The sequence below is a fragment of the Lycorma delicatula genome, chromosome 1, assembly GCF_047948215.1.
Source record: "Lycorma delicatula isolate Av1 chromosome 1, ASM4794821v1, whole genome shotgun sequence".
NCBI lineage: Eukaryota > Metazoa > Arthropoda > Insecta > Hemiptera > Fulgoridae > Lycorma > Lycorma delicatula.
The window spans coordinates 128,512,897-128,528,775 of record NC_134455.1 but is presented as its reverse complement, the minus strand read 5'-3'; the positions used below and the strand labels follow the sequence as shown (position 1 = coordinate 128,528,775).

The following is a 15,879-nucleotide window of genomic DNA, read 5'->3' as shown; positions in this document are numbered from 1 at the left end:
GCATCTATTATTGCGTTTTATAATTTTATCTATTATTATTTGGTAAGTTAAACCTAAATGAATTTGCAATTATTAATTTTTCTTCATCTTGGCAAACAACTTTTGTTAGATTTATGAAATCATCATTTACATTAAATTTATCTGATTTTTTTCTGTATATAGACATCTGTACAAATTATGCTATCTTTATTTATTTAACTGTTTGTTAATTGATTTATATTATAAATGTTATCTGTTCTATATACTCTACTTTTCTTATGTTTTTCATTTCTATCAAATCATGTATTTTTTTGTGACTTGTTTTTATTATTTCTTTTTTATAAATGTTAGTGTTAATTTTTATAAAATCTTGTAAGTAATTGAACATGATATTATGTAACATTTTTAATAAATTTAAATTCATATTGTATAATTCAATGTTAATGCAATTCCTCTTGTAATAAGCATATTTTATTTCCTGCTTTATTCTGAAAATTTCTGCATATGCCTTAGAATTATTTATGATTTTGTTATATTGAAACCACTTAATGCTTACTTTTGCATACATAGATATTAGATTTAATAGTAAACATTTTTTATTGAAATTTATTGAATTAATGACTCTTCATAACTTTGTGGTCGTCAACCAAGTCATGACATGACTTGGTCATCTTTATACATATATATAAATTCTATTAAATACTTGGCGATTCAAAAAGAACTTCACAACTTTAAAAGTATAAAAAATTTATTTAGATAACTTATAGATTCGGTTGAGGTCTCATTTCATAGCAAAACACATCAAGTTTTAACTCATGTAGTTCATTAATACCAAATTCAACCATCATCGCTGTCACCAGTGTTGTTAAAAATGGATAAATTTACTGGTGAAGAACATTCTCGCTATGTGTTTTGGTTTCACCATTTGCAGTCAACAACTGTAATTCAAAGTAATTTTCGTAGAGTACGGTAGGGAGCCTCCTAGTAGGCGTACAATTTCCTTTCGGTACCAAACCTTCATTGAGACAGGTTGTTTCATTAAACATAAAAAATCACCAGGATGCCAATGCATCCCTGAAGCTGCTATGAAACAACTCAGATAAAGCTTTGCACTCTAGTCTGAAGAAATCAACTTGGCGTGTGTGAGACTGGCATTCCACAAACAACTGTTTGGCATGTATTAAGTAAATAGTTGCATTTAAACTAACCATACAAACTAACCATGGATCAACACGTTACAAAAGGCAACAAAGTTGTTCGGCTGCAGTTTTGTGCAACAATTTTGGATAGAACTGCAGACAAAGATACATCCTTAGACATTGTTAATCTTTAGTGATGAGTCAACTTCATCACTAAAGAGAGTCAATCTTCATTTACTATGGATGTGATCAGTAGCAAGGTGAACACCCATAACTGCTGAATATGGTGTAGCACTCCTTCATGAAACTTTGCAACATTCACGATAGCCCTAAGGTCAATGGATTATGTGCCCTAAACACACAAAGAACATACAGCCTGTTCTTCTTCAAGAAGGCAACCATAAATGGAATCACTTATCTGGACATGCTTCAAAATTTTCTAATTCCTCAGTTAGACAATAATGGCCAAGATGGATGTCATTACTATCAGCAAGACAGGGCACCAGCTGACTATCATCTAGAAGTCTGAGATTTTTTCGATACTCAATTCCCAGGTTGGTGGATTGGTCATGAAGGTCCAATAATTATATGGCCACCATGTCCCCCAGATATGACTCAGCCAGATTGTTCTTGTGAGGTTTAATTAAAGATCAGGTTTATGTACCACCTGTGCCTGATCTTGTTGAGCGAAGACTTCAGATTAATGCCGCAACTGCAGAGGTAATGCCTGACTTGCTGGATGCAGTCTGGAATGAAATTGACTTCAGGTGGGGTGTATGTCGCATTTGAAACCATATCGAAACAAAGTGAATGTTGAGTGACAAACTAGATGTGTTTTTCTATAAAATGAGACCTGAATCGAATCTGTAAGTTATCTAAGAATTTTATATGCTTTTATATTTTTGAAGTCCTTTTTGGATCACCTGGTATAATTTAACAGTAGAGGAATAATATGAATCATAAAAAGATTAATTTCAGTAAAATTATATATATAAATATAAAACTACAAATATTTCATTGTACAAATGACAATGAAATATCATTTTGTCATTTGTGGTTGTCTTCTGTGTTTATATATATACACGAGGTGCGACAATAAAGTAATGAGACTGATTTTTCTTTGCAAGATGTGGCAACCCTGCAGCTTGCGTAGGCACACCATCTTTGACCTTGGTCTATAAGCTACTTCTAGTCCAAGCGGCACATTGATGCAACTGCTCAGTCATGAGTTGTGCTGTAATAAATGAACATGTGTTTGTATCTCTCGTCACAAAAATGAAACCGCAAAATATTGCGCAACGGTATGCCATTTCTTTTTGCGTTAAATTGGGTGAAAACGCGATGACAACTTATGGTAAGCTTCAGAAGGCTTTTGGAGAGGAGGTTATGTCAAGAGCTCAAGTTTTTCGGTGGCATAACATTTTTAGTGAAGGCAGAACAAATGTTGAAGATGAAGACCGCAGTGGACGACCATCAACCTCACGGACAGATGTCAACTTGACCAGGGTGCGTGAAATCGTACGATCTGATCAAAGATTATCCGTGAAAATGATTGCAGAAGAACTCAACATCAATCGAGAAACGGTTCGTCTAATATTAACTGAAGATCTTGGTATGAGAAAGATTTATGCAAAAATGGTCCCCAAAAATCTCACACAACAGCGAGAAACACAGAAAAATGTGGCAGCCGATCTGTTAGAGCAAATGGAAATCAATCCAGATTTGTTGAGCCGTTTGGTCTGGATCACCAGTGATCCAAAAAAAGCTTGCATGTCAAAGTCAAAAGTGAAATGCATGTGTGTGGTTCTTCGATTCCAAGGGAATTGTTCATAAAGAGTGGGTGCCTCCTGGACAAGCAGTTAACCAATATTTCTACAAAGAAAGTTTTGAAAGACTTTGTAAAAGGGTTCTTCGTGTCCGTGCCAACATTGCTGATAATTGGATTCTGCATCACGATAATGCGCCATCCCATACTGCTCTGTCAGTACAGCAATTTTTAACCTCAAAACAAATTTCAGTACTACCACAGCCCCCTTATTCACCAAATATCGCTCCGTGCGACTTTTTTCTATTTCCAAGAGTCAAAATGGTGGTCAAGGGACACCATTTTCAAACAACACAAGATGTCCAAAAAGCTGTGACGACGGTCTTGGAGGATATTACAGAAGATGAGTTCCAGAAATGTTACCATCAATGGCAGAAGCGCTGGAATAAGTGTGTCCAATCAGAGGGGGAACTACTTTGAAGGAGACAACACTAAACATGACTAAAACGGTAAGCAACATTTTTTTTCCACATCAGTCTCATTACTTTATTGTCGCACCTCGTAATATCCAGGGCAATTTTAGATTATGGACTCAATTTATTAACTCTATTTCCTGAACTATACATTGTATCCAGCTGAAATATGTAGCAGTTAAGAGAGTAGATCTGAAAATTTCAATTAGCATGACTACAGCACATGTATTTGCATCAACAACCACTAGTGCTTGCACTGCCATTACTTGTCAGTTGTGAATAAGATGGCTACAGTGCAACTTAAGGTTTTCATTGTTCTTGAGTACAGCAAATCTCAGTAAGCAACTGCAGTGTAGTGTGCATTTCATCTCCTGATTTAACACTGACCCTCCAAGAAGGAAGAGCATGTGTCATTGGTTTAACCAGTTTGAACAAATAGAGTGTCTCCGTAAAGGCAAGAGCATGGGCCAACCATGTGTGGCAGAGAAGAACATGAGACGAATGGAGGAAAGTTTTGGACGAAGTTAAAGAAAGTCATAGAACTAGCAAAGAACTTGGAATATCACAACCAACTGTCTGGCATGTTTTGAGGTGTCATTAACTTGGTTGGATAGGACACATGGGGAATGAAAACCTGGTTTATCAGTTCTGGCCTCCAAGATCACCTTATCTCACCCTATGTGACTTTTTCTTGTGGGGATTTGTGAAAGATGGAGTTCATGTTCCACCTCTACCAACAAATCTGGCCGACCTGTAGAACCGTACAACAGCTACAGTGAACTCAATAACACGAGATGTTTCCTCGTGAGTGAGACAAGTTCAACTACCACTTAGATGTGTGACGTGCACTCAGAGGGGACCACAGTGTATTTTTATGAATTGTATCTGTAAACTTTATTGCGAGTATTATCAGATGAAATTTACTTCGCGTTTGTCATTAGTTCTTAATCTGGGATACACTTATAAAATTGAGTTTATCATTTTTAATTACCTATATACATACATATACACAAACGAAGAGAAGTAGAGAGTAGGGGGAGAAAATGTGCGAGTAAATGTGGTTCATTTATCAATCACAGTTTACCTTTAGTTTATATTTAAGTTCATGTTTTTTAGCTTTTAGGCAATATTGAATTTTTAAACATTAAATAATGCAATGTACAGTTTCTAAAGATCAAGTCTACTATTCTTCTATTCAGTCTACCAACTGTCCTTGTTCTGTAATACTCAACCACCTTAATAATAATTCAGTCTACTTATTTTTCCAGTATAAATTACAATACATAAAGTGGTTTTTACCTTGCAAGATACAAATACTTTGGTCTATTAGGAAATATTAGAAAATAAACTATCCTAAATACTTCATCTATTAAGAGAAATCAAGGGAAATTGGTACAAACTCAACGTTTTATACATGAAGCTAAGAGACTTATTAAAAAATAAGATTTTCTCAATAATATTTTCTAAATAATACTTGTCAAATTTTATTATTTCAAAGTTCAGTACAGTCATAGATGAATGTTAAAACCACCTACTGTATTGAATTTTTTTCTTTCAGAATAAACAATTTTTCTCAGTATAAAGAATACACTTAAAAATATAATATAAGGTTGGAATGAAATATCTGGGTTATCTTGAAAGTAAAAATTGAGTAAGCAATTATTTCACTTGAAGAGTGAAATTTACAACTAAAAGGTTGATACATTTTTTAACATTGTTTGTTACAGTCTACCATCCTTCATTCCCATAGTCAAATGTGTACAAAATACATAATTTTCAAATGAGAAAGATAACTTTGAAACTGTTACACGTAAAACCTGATCAGTATTACATTCTTTTGACTTTCAAAACATGAAATTCATGGGCAAATGTCTGCTATGTACAGTGTTAGAGAATGAAAAAGATGATTTAAAATGTTTTAGAATGGTTGTAACACATATGATGAAGACAGTTAAACAGGCAACCATAAATGAATGAATTACTTCACAGCAACAAATTTTGGTAATTCATTTGATTAAACAAACTGGCAACAAGGGAGTACAATAGGGATATTTGAAGGTGATGCATAACTATGAAAAATGGCTCAATGTTGGTAGTGATTACATGAAGAAGACAGCAAAGATGTGTGCACTTTTACTAAAAGAACATTTAACTATAATATTTTCATAACAAATATTTTTTTATGATCAAGTGGCCTTACTTTTAAAATACTAGAGAAATTTTTATTATATATTTTATTTCTCTATTTATAGACACTATGAATTGTTCTTGTTTTAATTTAACATGGATCAAAACACATAAATTAGATAATCTGGTTGATGTTATAAACAAAATGGATCTTAAAATAAATCCAAAGGTAAATTAATAAAACTTGAGCAGCACATAATGTACTACTTTACGTTATTAAAATAAAATATTGTGTTTTTTATTTTCTCTTATTGCCAACAGAAAAGATTCTTAAACACAATTTTATATTTTTACATAACAAATGTTTTACTTATAATAGTTTTAGATTAATTTTCTTTAACTTCTATATATTTTCAATTAAAACTACCTACCTTCAATAATTTTATGAAATATTACCTGGGGTCGGCTGTATAAAACTCTTGCTAATGACAAATCTGAGTGTAATCCACAAAGGAAGCAATAAATAGATGATGAATTTGGTGTTATAGGAGGCGTTGATAATGGCGAAACAACTCCATTAAGAGATGAATTAGGAAAATCATACCTGTACAAAAGAATTTCAAACAATTATGAATTTTTATAATAGTTAAAAGCAAATACTCCAAAAAAAATTCACGGAATCAGATTCAAATATAAAAAAATTAATCATTTTATATGTAAATTTTTGCAGTCAAAATTATTATACTTGATTTACCTATAAAACTCCAATTATACTATTAAACACAAATGCAAATATATTTTCAATTCTAACTTAACAGTTAGAATCCTTTTTTCAGTACCTAATTCAGAATGCTTAAACTGATAGTTAAAGAAATAAAAAGATCATAAGACACTGAAATGCCATTTACTAATGAATTATTTCAGAAAAACATGCTTACTCTAATCCTTATTAAATATAAGACAATAACAAGTTATATAGATAAATAGATAATTCTAATTATCAGGCAGAGGTGTATTATGCCAGGAGTTCAACACACATTTTAAAAATGTTAGAACATAAACTGCTATAACTACGTACATAGACAAAAACATGATGAAGTCAAACAATAAAAAAAAATTCTACAAAAAAAACTATTTTTTTCTTGCTAACCTTTAATAATTACTTCTCTTCCTCAAAAAGATTTTTAAATTTCTTATCCATTAATTAAAAATATTTCATAACTGTGAGAATTAATCTGTCTTTCAATACTTTAACAACTTGCTTAAACAGTAAGAAACACATTGTTAACATTTAGGAAAAACACAGTTTTTATGCTTTTTTCCATACACAATTACCAACTTTGACCAAACAAGTTTATAAATTATATGGTTAACACGTGTTAAAATATAAGTAAAATGTGTACTTTCATTTTTACCCTCATCAAATTTCAGGTCATTTCAGTGATAATGGACCTTTTAAAAAATAAAGTATCTTCAGTTATCATATCAAAATGATTTTTAACATAGATATCAGTTTTAAGTCAGAACTTGAAAAATTATTGCTGTCTACAATATTAAAATAATATTTATCAAGAAAATAAATAAAGCATTTTAGAAAAGTTTCTGAATAGTTTTTAAAGATGGTTTTTGTGAAAGAATATAGTAAATTCAATATTGCATAAATTGCAGCCTATTACAGAATACCGCAACTATTTTAAGGGAATAATTTGCCCTAAGAACAATTATTATTTTTTATTTAGAAATGTATCTGCCTATAACAATATAAATATTTTGAAATTCCAAACACTAAAATAGATATTTTAGTGAAATATGCTGTTAGTATATTTTTTTTAAATTTTAATTATATTTTTTCTTTTTTTAAATAATTGAATATTTTTACTTTATTTATAACTATTATATTTTATTACTGTTGCATGCAGTAAAGATATCCAATGTAACAAATTTATGTAAATATTAGAATTAGGTAATAATTTTGTTCAAGATAGTAACAAACAATAATTATTTTTCTTAGATGTTTTACATAGAATTTCTTTCCTTTATTTAAAAAGAAAGTTTAACACTACCTGTCATTAACACTTCTTATTACAACAATGACTATTAAATATACTTTAACACAAAAAGTGAGCTTCTGTAACAAAATAGTAATAAGTACACATTCAAAAAATTATAGTATTCTGTCTATTAATTACATACATTAATTATAAAAACATAATTATAGTGTAATAGACATAGATCCAACAAAGGTAAAGTGTTACATTAAGTTATTCTACCTCATAAAAGTAGTATTATAAAAATTATAATTCACAAAAATGAATTATAAGGGAATTTTCATTATTTTACAAAATAACCCAATAAAATTATTAAAAATACCATAAAACAAACAGGCTTTAATTTGTGCGCATTACAGTTTTTTAATTTTTATAAAATTATAACACTTGAACTCAGGTATCTTCTTTCATTAGCAATAATATAATAAACCTAAATTTGTAATTTAGGATTCTGAATGACTAAGTAATATAACTTTCAAAAGTGAGAAACCATTTATCCATACCTGCGCCTTTCCAAAGGGATTCTATCAGCCTCTTGACTTTCCCACTGACGGGTAAGTTGGTGTGTACAGTTTGAACATACTAAAACACGTCCTGTGGAATCCATGCACGTGTTTTCAGTAGCACGAGTTGCAAGTGTTCGTAAACATGGGAAATGCATAGCATGTGAGTTCATGCCTTCAGCACCAGTTGACAGCCATTCCATTTGTGAACGCGGCTGCTGTGTTCCACAAACATAGCAACGATAGTTTTGCAGTCCATTACTGCCAGAGTTTGCCACAGCTTCAGAACTTAATGGTGCTCCTTTAGGAACAGGAGAGGTAGTGGTAACCATATTCTAAAAAAAAAAAAAAAATTGCACAAAAATACAATCATACTATTATACAACTGTCAAGTAATATAACAAAAAAATTAGTCTCTTTTGTTTATAAATAGATAAAATTAAGGGAACATATCCCTGCAAAATCTTATTAAAAATACAAAACTTTTCTGAATAAGAAATGCTTCATAACTTCTTAAACTTTATATACTTTAACTACAAATAAATAAATCGTAATATAAAAAAGGATTCATATTTAAACAAACATTACAAAAAGTAATCTTTACTAGGTGAAAAACAAAATTACGTATCTATGCATCTAACATGTATGAAAATTATGTATTTACTTCAAAAATTGATGTAACTATTGCTTAACAAAAATCTTTTGACACTATACTGTAATTCAGGAATTATAGATAAATTTAATCCATACTGCAGCAGTTAAGCAATCAGTAATTCATAAGTCTTTAATTATAAAAAAGAAAATGCTAATCTCAAATATTTAGCAGGATATCTTATAATTCATATTACTTTCAAATAACTAAGTTAATATCTTTCAACAAATTTTCTTTTTTTTATTTTATTTGCTGATGATATTACAACAATTACCATTTCTAAGGATTTCAATGGTTTAAAAATAATTAGATACACTAAAGGGTTTACAAGAAGTGCTCTTCGAGAAGTCTTTTATTAAAATATGATAGAACTGGGATTTTTCATTTTAGAAAATGAAATTCTAATTCTAACTGGGCCATAATTTTTTTTCTAAATTTTACTGTTGGTTACTCTTGTTAAGATGATTACCTATGTAGATCTATATGTTGACAGTTATTTAAACTGGAGAAAGTTTTTTAAAAACTTGTGCTAATGTCTCAATACAGCTTGTTTTCAAATAAAGAAGTGTTTTCAGAAAATAATTTTAACTGGAAAAAAGTTTTTTTAATAACATGTGCTTGTGTCTCAACAGGCGCCTGTTTTCAGATTAGTATTATTTCTGTTGCCAACTTAAAAAACAAGGTTGACAGTTAATTACACAAACCACTTTCTTTAAATTGTATAATACTGTTTTATGAAGAGCTATGTATGATTGAGATAAAACGTTTTTTTAAATTCAAAAAGGAATTGTAAATTTGGTGACTGGAGCCATTTCATGATCCAATGTTGGAAGGGTGTTTCAGGAAAATTTTATATGATCCTCTTTCTACAAGGTGTTCAACTTAAAAGAGGCCCATCACTTAGTTTAGTCTATAAATAATAGTTTATTACCAAACACTTACATAATAATTCATAAAAGGTGTTGAAAATGAAGTCCATCCACTTCTTTGCAATTGTCCACACGTTTGACCATGTTCCTGACTACTCTTGTTAGCTGTACCTCGACTATATCCTGGATGATATTGGTAATGTTTGTCTTCAATTCCTGCATAGTGTGTGGATTGCTCCTATAAACAATTTCTTTTAAGTACAAATTGTTGCTTCTGTTTCATAGAAAGAAGTCTGGACTAGTCAGATCAGGGATCTTAGAGGCCACAATCCTTTAGAAATGATTTACCTTCCAAAATAGATCCTGTAGCACCTCCATAGAAGAGCGAGCTGTATGGCAAGTGGCACTGACCTGTTGCAACCAGCAGTCATGCTCATCCTCTTGCAGTAAGACTATGAACTGTTGGATAACATCTTGCTAGATACCACAGTCACATTTTTAAAAAAAAACAAGGGTCCTATTATTCATCACCTTCAAACTGCACACCACACACATATTTTTTTGTGGGTGTAAGGGAGATTCAAAGAAAATGTACGAGTTTTCAGCTTTTCATTTCCATCATAAATACACATTCTTCAACAGTTAACCTCATTTTAACAAACAAAAACACATGATTACACTACCTTGTTCAAAAGCCAATGCTCGACACAAACTGGCGATACTTAAATGTGCACAGACAATAAACAACTCCTCCACTCTACCTCCAGTTGTACCACACCTTCTACATTATTTTACCCAACTCACACCAATATATGAGCACTTAACAAAAATAGGCATTTAGTAAAAAAGTGATATATTTACGTTGTAATTAGTTATTTTTTCCATTTACTACGTTTACTTTCTTAAACATAAAATATTATTCACAACACCGCCCATGCATAAATAAAATATCATATCAAATAATACATACACATATCTTACCATAATCTAATATCCTTAGAAATTACCTCTTTTATGTAGGATTTAAAACTGTTCAATGGTTTGGCATAAGATGTTTTAAGTAATAATTAAGCTAATTTTAAAGCTGCCTTGAAAGAATATTTAATTTAAAAAACAAAAAGAATTTTACTCTAGAGGGGATTTGATGATTATCTTGTGGCAGGATCATCTTTATTTTGTCACTACACTGTGCATTTTATGTTATTCTAATTTATACTTTAATTCTGTTAATGTACATTTATGACACATTTAATGTATAAAACTATAATAAAGCATAAAATTATTTCAGGTTTTATAAAGACAAACAGTGGTGAGAAAATAAATTATCTGTGATTTATTTGTGAATTATTCTTGGTTCCTAGTTAAGAATAGAATAGCAAAAAATATTAAAATCTATAATTACAGATATTCATTTTTCAGTTTTCATATTTTATTTTCATAAGACTCAATCCTAAAACTTTCATGAAAATCAAAATTATACCTTCCACACCTCAGCGTCATAACTTTATAAACTAGATACAAACTTTTTCCATTATTTAAAATATTCTACTCTGACATATAAGACAGAATATAAGAACTAGCTAGGATTCCATAATAATATTTTTAAAAACTGTTATATTGATTGATGATAAAAATTAATCCAGATGTTTACTTCTAACTACTTGAAATAATTCCCTGATGAACTGGTCATGTGACAAATTACAAGAAACACACAAAACAAGCAAAAACTGATAAAGCTTGTAAAGAACGGAATTGAAATCTATGAATCTGCTTAATATTATATTGCCAGATCCTAGTCCTTTTCAAGTGATCAGGATGTGCTACTAAACACTCAATTTTGTTTTTCTACATGTAGCAGCAGCACGTTGATAACAGACATATTTTCATCTCTTTACTGGTTTATAACTCATCTGTTTTTTATTTAATAACAACAGACTAAATGTTATTTTTCAACACTAAAAGTTAAATTTTTTTGAACAGATAAAATCTAAAAAAAGTTATTTATGAAAGAATAAAGCAAGTAGAATAACACTCTATTTACATTAAAAAAATATAAATATATTGTAGTTAAATTTCTTTATTATAGTCTATTTTCTATTATCTATTTTTGTCTCGGTTTAATTCAGTTACAAGTTAATCAATAATTCAGAAAGGATGACCTTTATTAAAATTAAAACAATTTTTGTTTAATAAATGAAATATTCTCTTCTTTCTAACAAATACAAAATAAATCAGTATTAATCTTAATCATTCTAAATCGTTACAAATGAAATCCTTCCAGAATTATACCTGCTTTCCCTCTTGAAAATCTCATACCACTTTAATGACAGTTCTATATCTTCCTGCATAAGTATCAAAAAATTCAAAATTACAAAATTTTAAAATAATAAACACATCATCTCAAAGTTAAAAGAGAAAATTTAATTACAAAACTTACCACTTTCGGGGAAGAAGAAGGTTTGGACAATTCATATGGACGGAAGCGTATATCAGGCGATTTTGCTGTTGTTGATGTTGTAGTGACAGGTGAAGGTTGCATATTATGAAGAGGCTCTGTTATTGTTTCTTTTAGTTCACCAGAATCAGTTGGCCCAGTACTACTAACACCAGTGATATTCATTAGTCCCCCACTACCACCAACACTATTGGGTCCAAATAGATGCTGTTTCTGTGGTATTGATTTGTAACATATTGAGCAAACCTAAACAAAAAATTAATAAATTGTTATTGTAACCAAAAAACTGTTAACAAAACCACTATTTAAAACATAATCTTTTGTACTAAAGACATAAAAAATAACTAATAGACAATTAGAAGATACAGTTGTTTAACAAGGTAACAACTGTATCTTCCTCGACAAACAAAAAAATTAACCTGCTAATTAATTTTGGTACGATTATTTTACAAATTCAAAGCATTTTTTAAAAGCATATTGATTAAAACTAAGCCTTCTTTTTAATAAAATGAATAAATTCACTATTATTGCACTATTGTTTATTTATTTAAATACAAGATTAAAAAGATTGACATCTTATATATTTATATACTATTAAAATGTATATCTTAAACAAAAATGGCACTTTCTCACAGCCCACAGCTTAAAATTTTTCAGGAATCAAAAAGATAGTAGCAGCTACTTAAAGAGTTTTTAGAGCTGAAATAATCTCTAAAGTCAACTTTTTTTGCCGTGGCTAAGAGCTCTGCAATATAGCACCAATCAATTTTTAAAGTTCAGTTTTAATATGTAAGAACTGGTAAATTATATATATCAAGAAACACAAGTTAAACATTTTTTCTTCCTGAAAATGTTATGTATAATCAATATATTACACAATTTTTTTTAAAAATAGTATATATTAATTATAAATTAAAAATAAATCTAGAAGTGAGTTACTTCTACTTTTATAATCCAGTATTCTAAATTATGCCTTAAAAATAGTTCTATTTCTAAAATAATCTTTTTTTTATAAAAATAATTAATTAGCTACTACCAAGAATTAGAAACATACAGACATGCATATTATTTTACATTTTCATAAATATGAGTGTATTTAGTTTCATGACAGTTGAAACTGGTTTTATCACAAAAACTGCTCGAGACAAATATATATTCGAGTGGCAGACTGCATGGAATGATGTAGTTCTCTTTTGTTTTATGTACCAGCTTATCAGTAACAGATATGGGCTTGAGACAAACGATGAGTATTACATTAGTGATCTTCTGAAAAAAAGTATGCATGGAGAAATGTAAGTGAGTTAATGGTGATGATATTAGCAAAAGTTTAATGAACATTTTCATATTTCTTCATGATGTGATCCTATCACCTTTTTAGTTTTAATTAAACCCTCAATTCTGTTAATAATTTTTATTAAACCAGATTTGATAATGACTAAATGTGTGACCAAATCAACAATTGTCTCAAGTTTTGTTATTACTTACTACAAAAATGTCACAATTAGTGTAATATTTAAATTTTAAAAATAAAATTTTTATTTATGATAGTATTTCAGCTTCCATATACCAGACTCTGAATTACCACTGGACATCAAATTAAATGAAGATCTGGAAACCAAAATATTAGCAATGTGTGTGAGCGCATGCTCGTGCGTGTTTGTGTATGTGCATGCATGTGTGTGTGTGTGTGTGTATATAATATATATATAAACACACAATATTTAAATTCTATTAATAAACCACCTAGAACAGAATATTGAGATAAGACATATTTTACCTTAATTTTCACGAAACTTAACTTTTGCGGAATCCCGCATTCTCAGTCATGACTGAAATAATTTTATTACATAATAAAATTAAAGATAAAAATACTAAATAATGAAAAATGCAATAATAAATAGCATATTAATTATAATTAGTAATGAGTAGCATCACTCATGCATATAGTTTTAATATGGGCATGGTATGTTGATATTTTCATTATATATATAATCTGGTAATAAATAATGAACATATAATATAAACAAATTAAATTCTTATAATGAAAATTTAAAATTCACATTAAAAATGGATAATAATAGAATGTTAAATTATTTAGATGTCAGCATTGAAATAAACAAGAACAACCAAATTGAAACATCAGTATATAGAAACCCTAGTAATATAACAATTCATAAAAAATCAAATCACCCTTGGTCTCATAAAATTAACATTTATATAAATATTATTAACAGAGTAATCAAATACACACATAATAACTAAGAAAAAGTTAAAATTATGAAATGGACATCATAAAGCAAATAGTAGTTGAAAATGGCAGTTTGAAAGTGGATATCACTTTAATTAATAATATTTATAAAAAACAACTATCAAAACACAATAATAAAATAAGGCACAAGAGTGAAAAAATGTACATTAAGTATTTATATATTAATAACATCATTGAAGTCATTACTAAAACTTACAATAAAGAAATATTTAAACCAGCATACAAACCTAATAAAATATTTAAAAAACGAAAGTAATAAAATAATTTGTGTGAAATTTATAAAATGTAATGATTGTGATGGTATTTATACAGGAAAAACAAACAAAACCTTTAAAATTTGATTTCTTGAATAGTACAGAGGTTACAAAAATAATAAATTATGGTTTATCTAATATGGCAGACCATCTAATTAACTATTGTTCATTAAAATGAACAATAGTTAATTAGATGGTCTGCAATTTTATTTCTGATACTTAATTTAGAAATTAGAAATTATTACAAATTTAGAAATATTAGAAATTAATAAAGATGACATAAAATTAAATATATTAGAAAAATATTACACATATAAATACAAACAAAATTTCAATTTGATAAACCATCAGACAGTGTTTGAGGAAAACGGTCTTATAATTACTAAAACAGATAGCAGTACTCATTTAAATTAATACGCAATTTTAATTTAGTATTTTTATTATGTAATAACAGAATTATTTCAGTCATGGCTGAGGATTCAGGATCCTACAAAAGTACTTTCATGAAAAATTAAGCTGTCTGATCTCAATATTCTATACTAGGTGGTTTATTTAATAGGATTTAAATATAGTTTAACAGTACAGAGGCATAATAAATATTTAAAAGATAAATTTCAATAAAATAAAACTTATAATAATATTAATAATGTCTGCAAAGAATTGGAATAAAAATGACTTTTTTAACTAAAGCAGGCTTTTGTTTTTCACTGACATACCAAAATAAGTTTATATCATAAATTGCATACTTACCACATGTAGTGCAGTCAATTTGTATTTTTATTTGAAAATCCTTACCTTAGCGCCACCTAGTATTTCAATTTCAAATTATAAGGCATAACTTCAAACACATTAATTGTAGAGGAGAATGTCCTCTACATTTTTTGTTTGAAAAATTTTCCTCTAAAATGCATAAATTCAGAAAAAAACGCATTTCAAAAACTTTTTGAGGTTTTCAAAAATCTATGGGAGGGGAGATGTTAAAAATCTGGAGTTAAGATTCCTTCATCACCCCTAACGCATGGACAAAAGATCAATCGGTAGGTAAGGATTTTCAAATACAGCCTATTTCGATGACAAATTTCCAGTACTAATAAATATAAACACAGCCCTAAGAGTAATAAATTTTATATTGATCTACAAAACGATAACTTTTCAATAAATAATTTAATATGATTAAAGTATAATGCAGATAAATAATTATCATGATTAAAGTATAATTCTGATAAGTATCAAGAGAGAAACAAGAAATTGAACTCCGTAAAAAATGAGCAGTTTTAATTATTCCTTAAGACAGCATATATATATATATATAGTACATCTGAAAAGTTCCCGAACTAAATATCTGT

General features: G+C 29.0%; 1 protein-coding gene across 3 annotated transcripts in view; it reads right to left on the bottom strand.

The window, feature by feature from the left end:
- Positions 1-15,879, bottom strand: part of LOC142322169 (uncharacterized) — a 184,507-nt gene that overhangs the window by 137,117 nt on the left and 31,511 nt on the right. For 2 of the 3 annotated variants that reach the window (XM_075360941.1, XM_075360946.1), the window contains exons 5-8: positions 11,993-12,256; positions 9,629-9,793; positions 8,035-8,369; positions 5,940-6,087 (exon numbers count right to left, since the gene is read on the bottom strand). In XM_075360941.1, coding sequence (XP_075217056.1) covers positions 5,940-6,087; positions 8,035-8,369; positions 9,629-9,793; positions 11,993-12,256 — 912 coding nt within the window. The remainder of the gene's footprint in view (positions 1-5,939; positions 6,088-8,034; positions 8,370-9,628; positions 9,794-11,992; positions 12,257-15,879) is intronic. The other variant, XM_075360956.1, reaches the window with a different exon arrangement.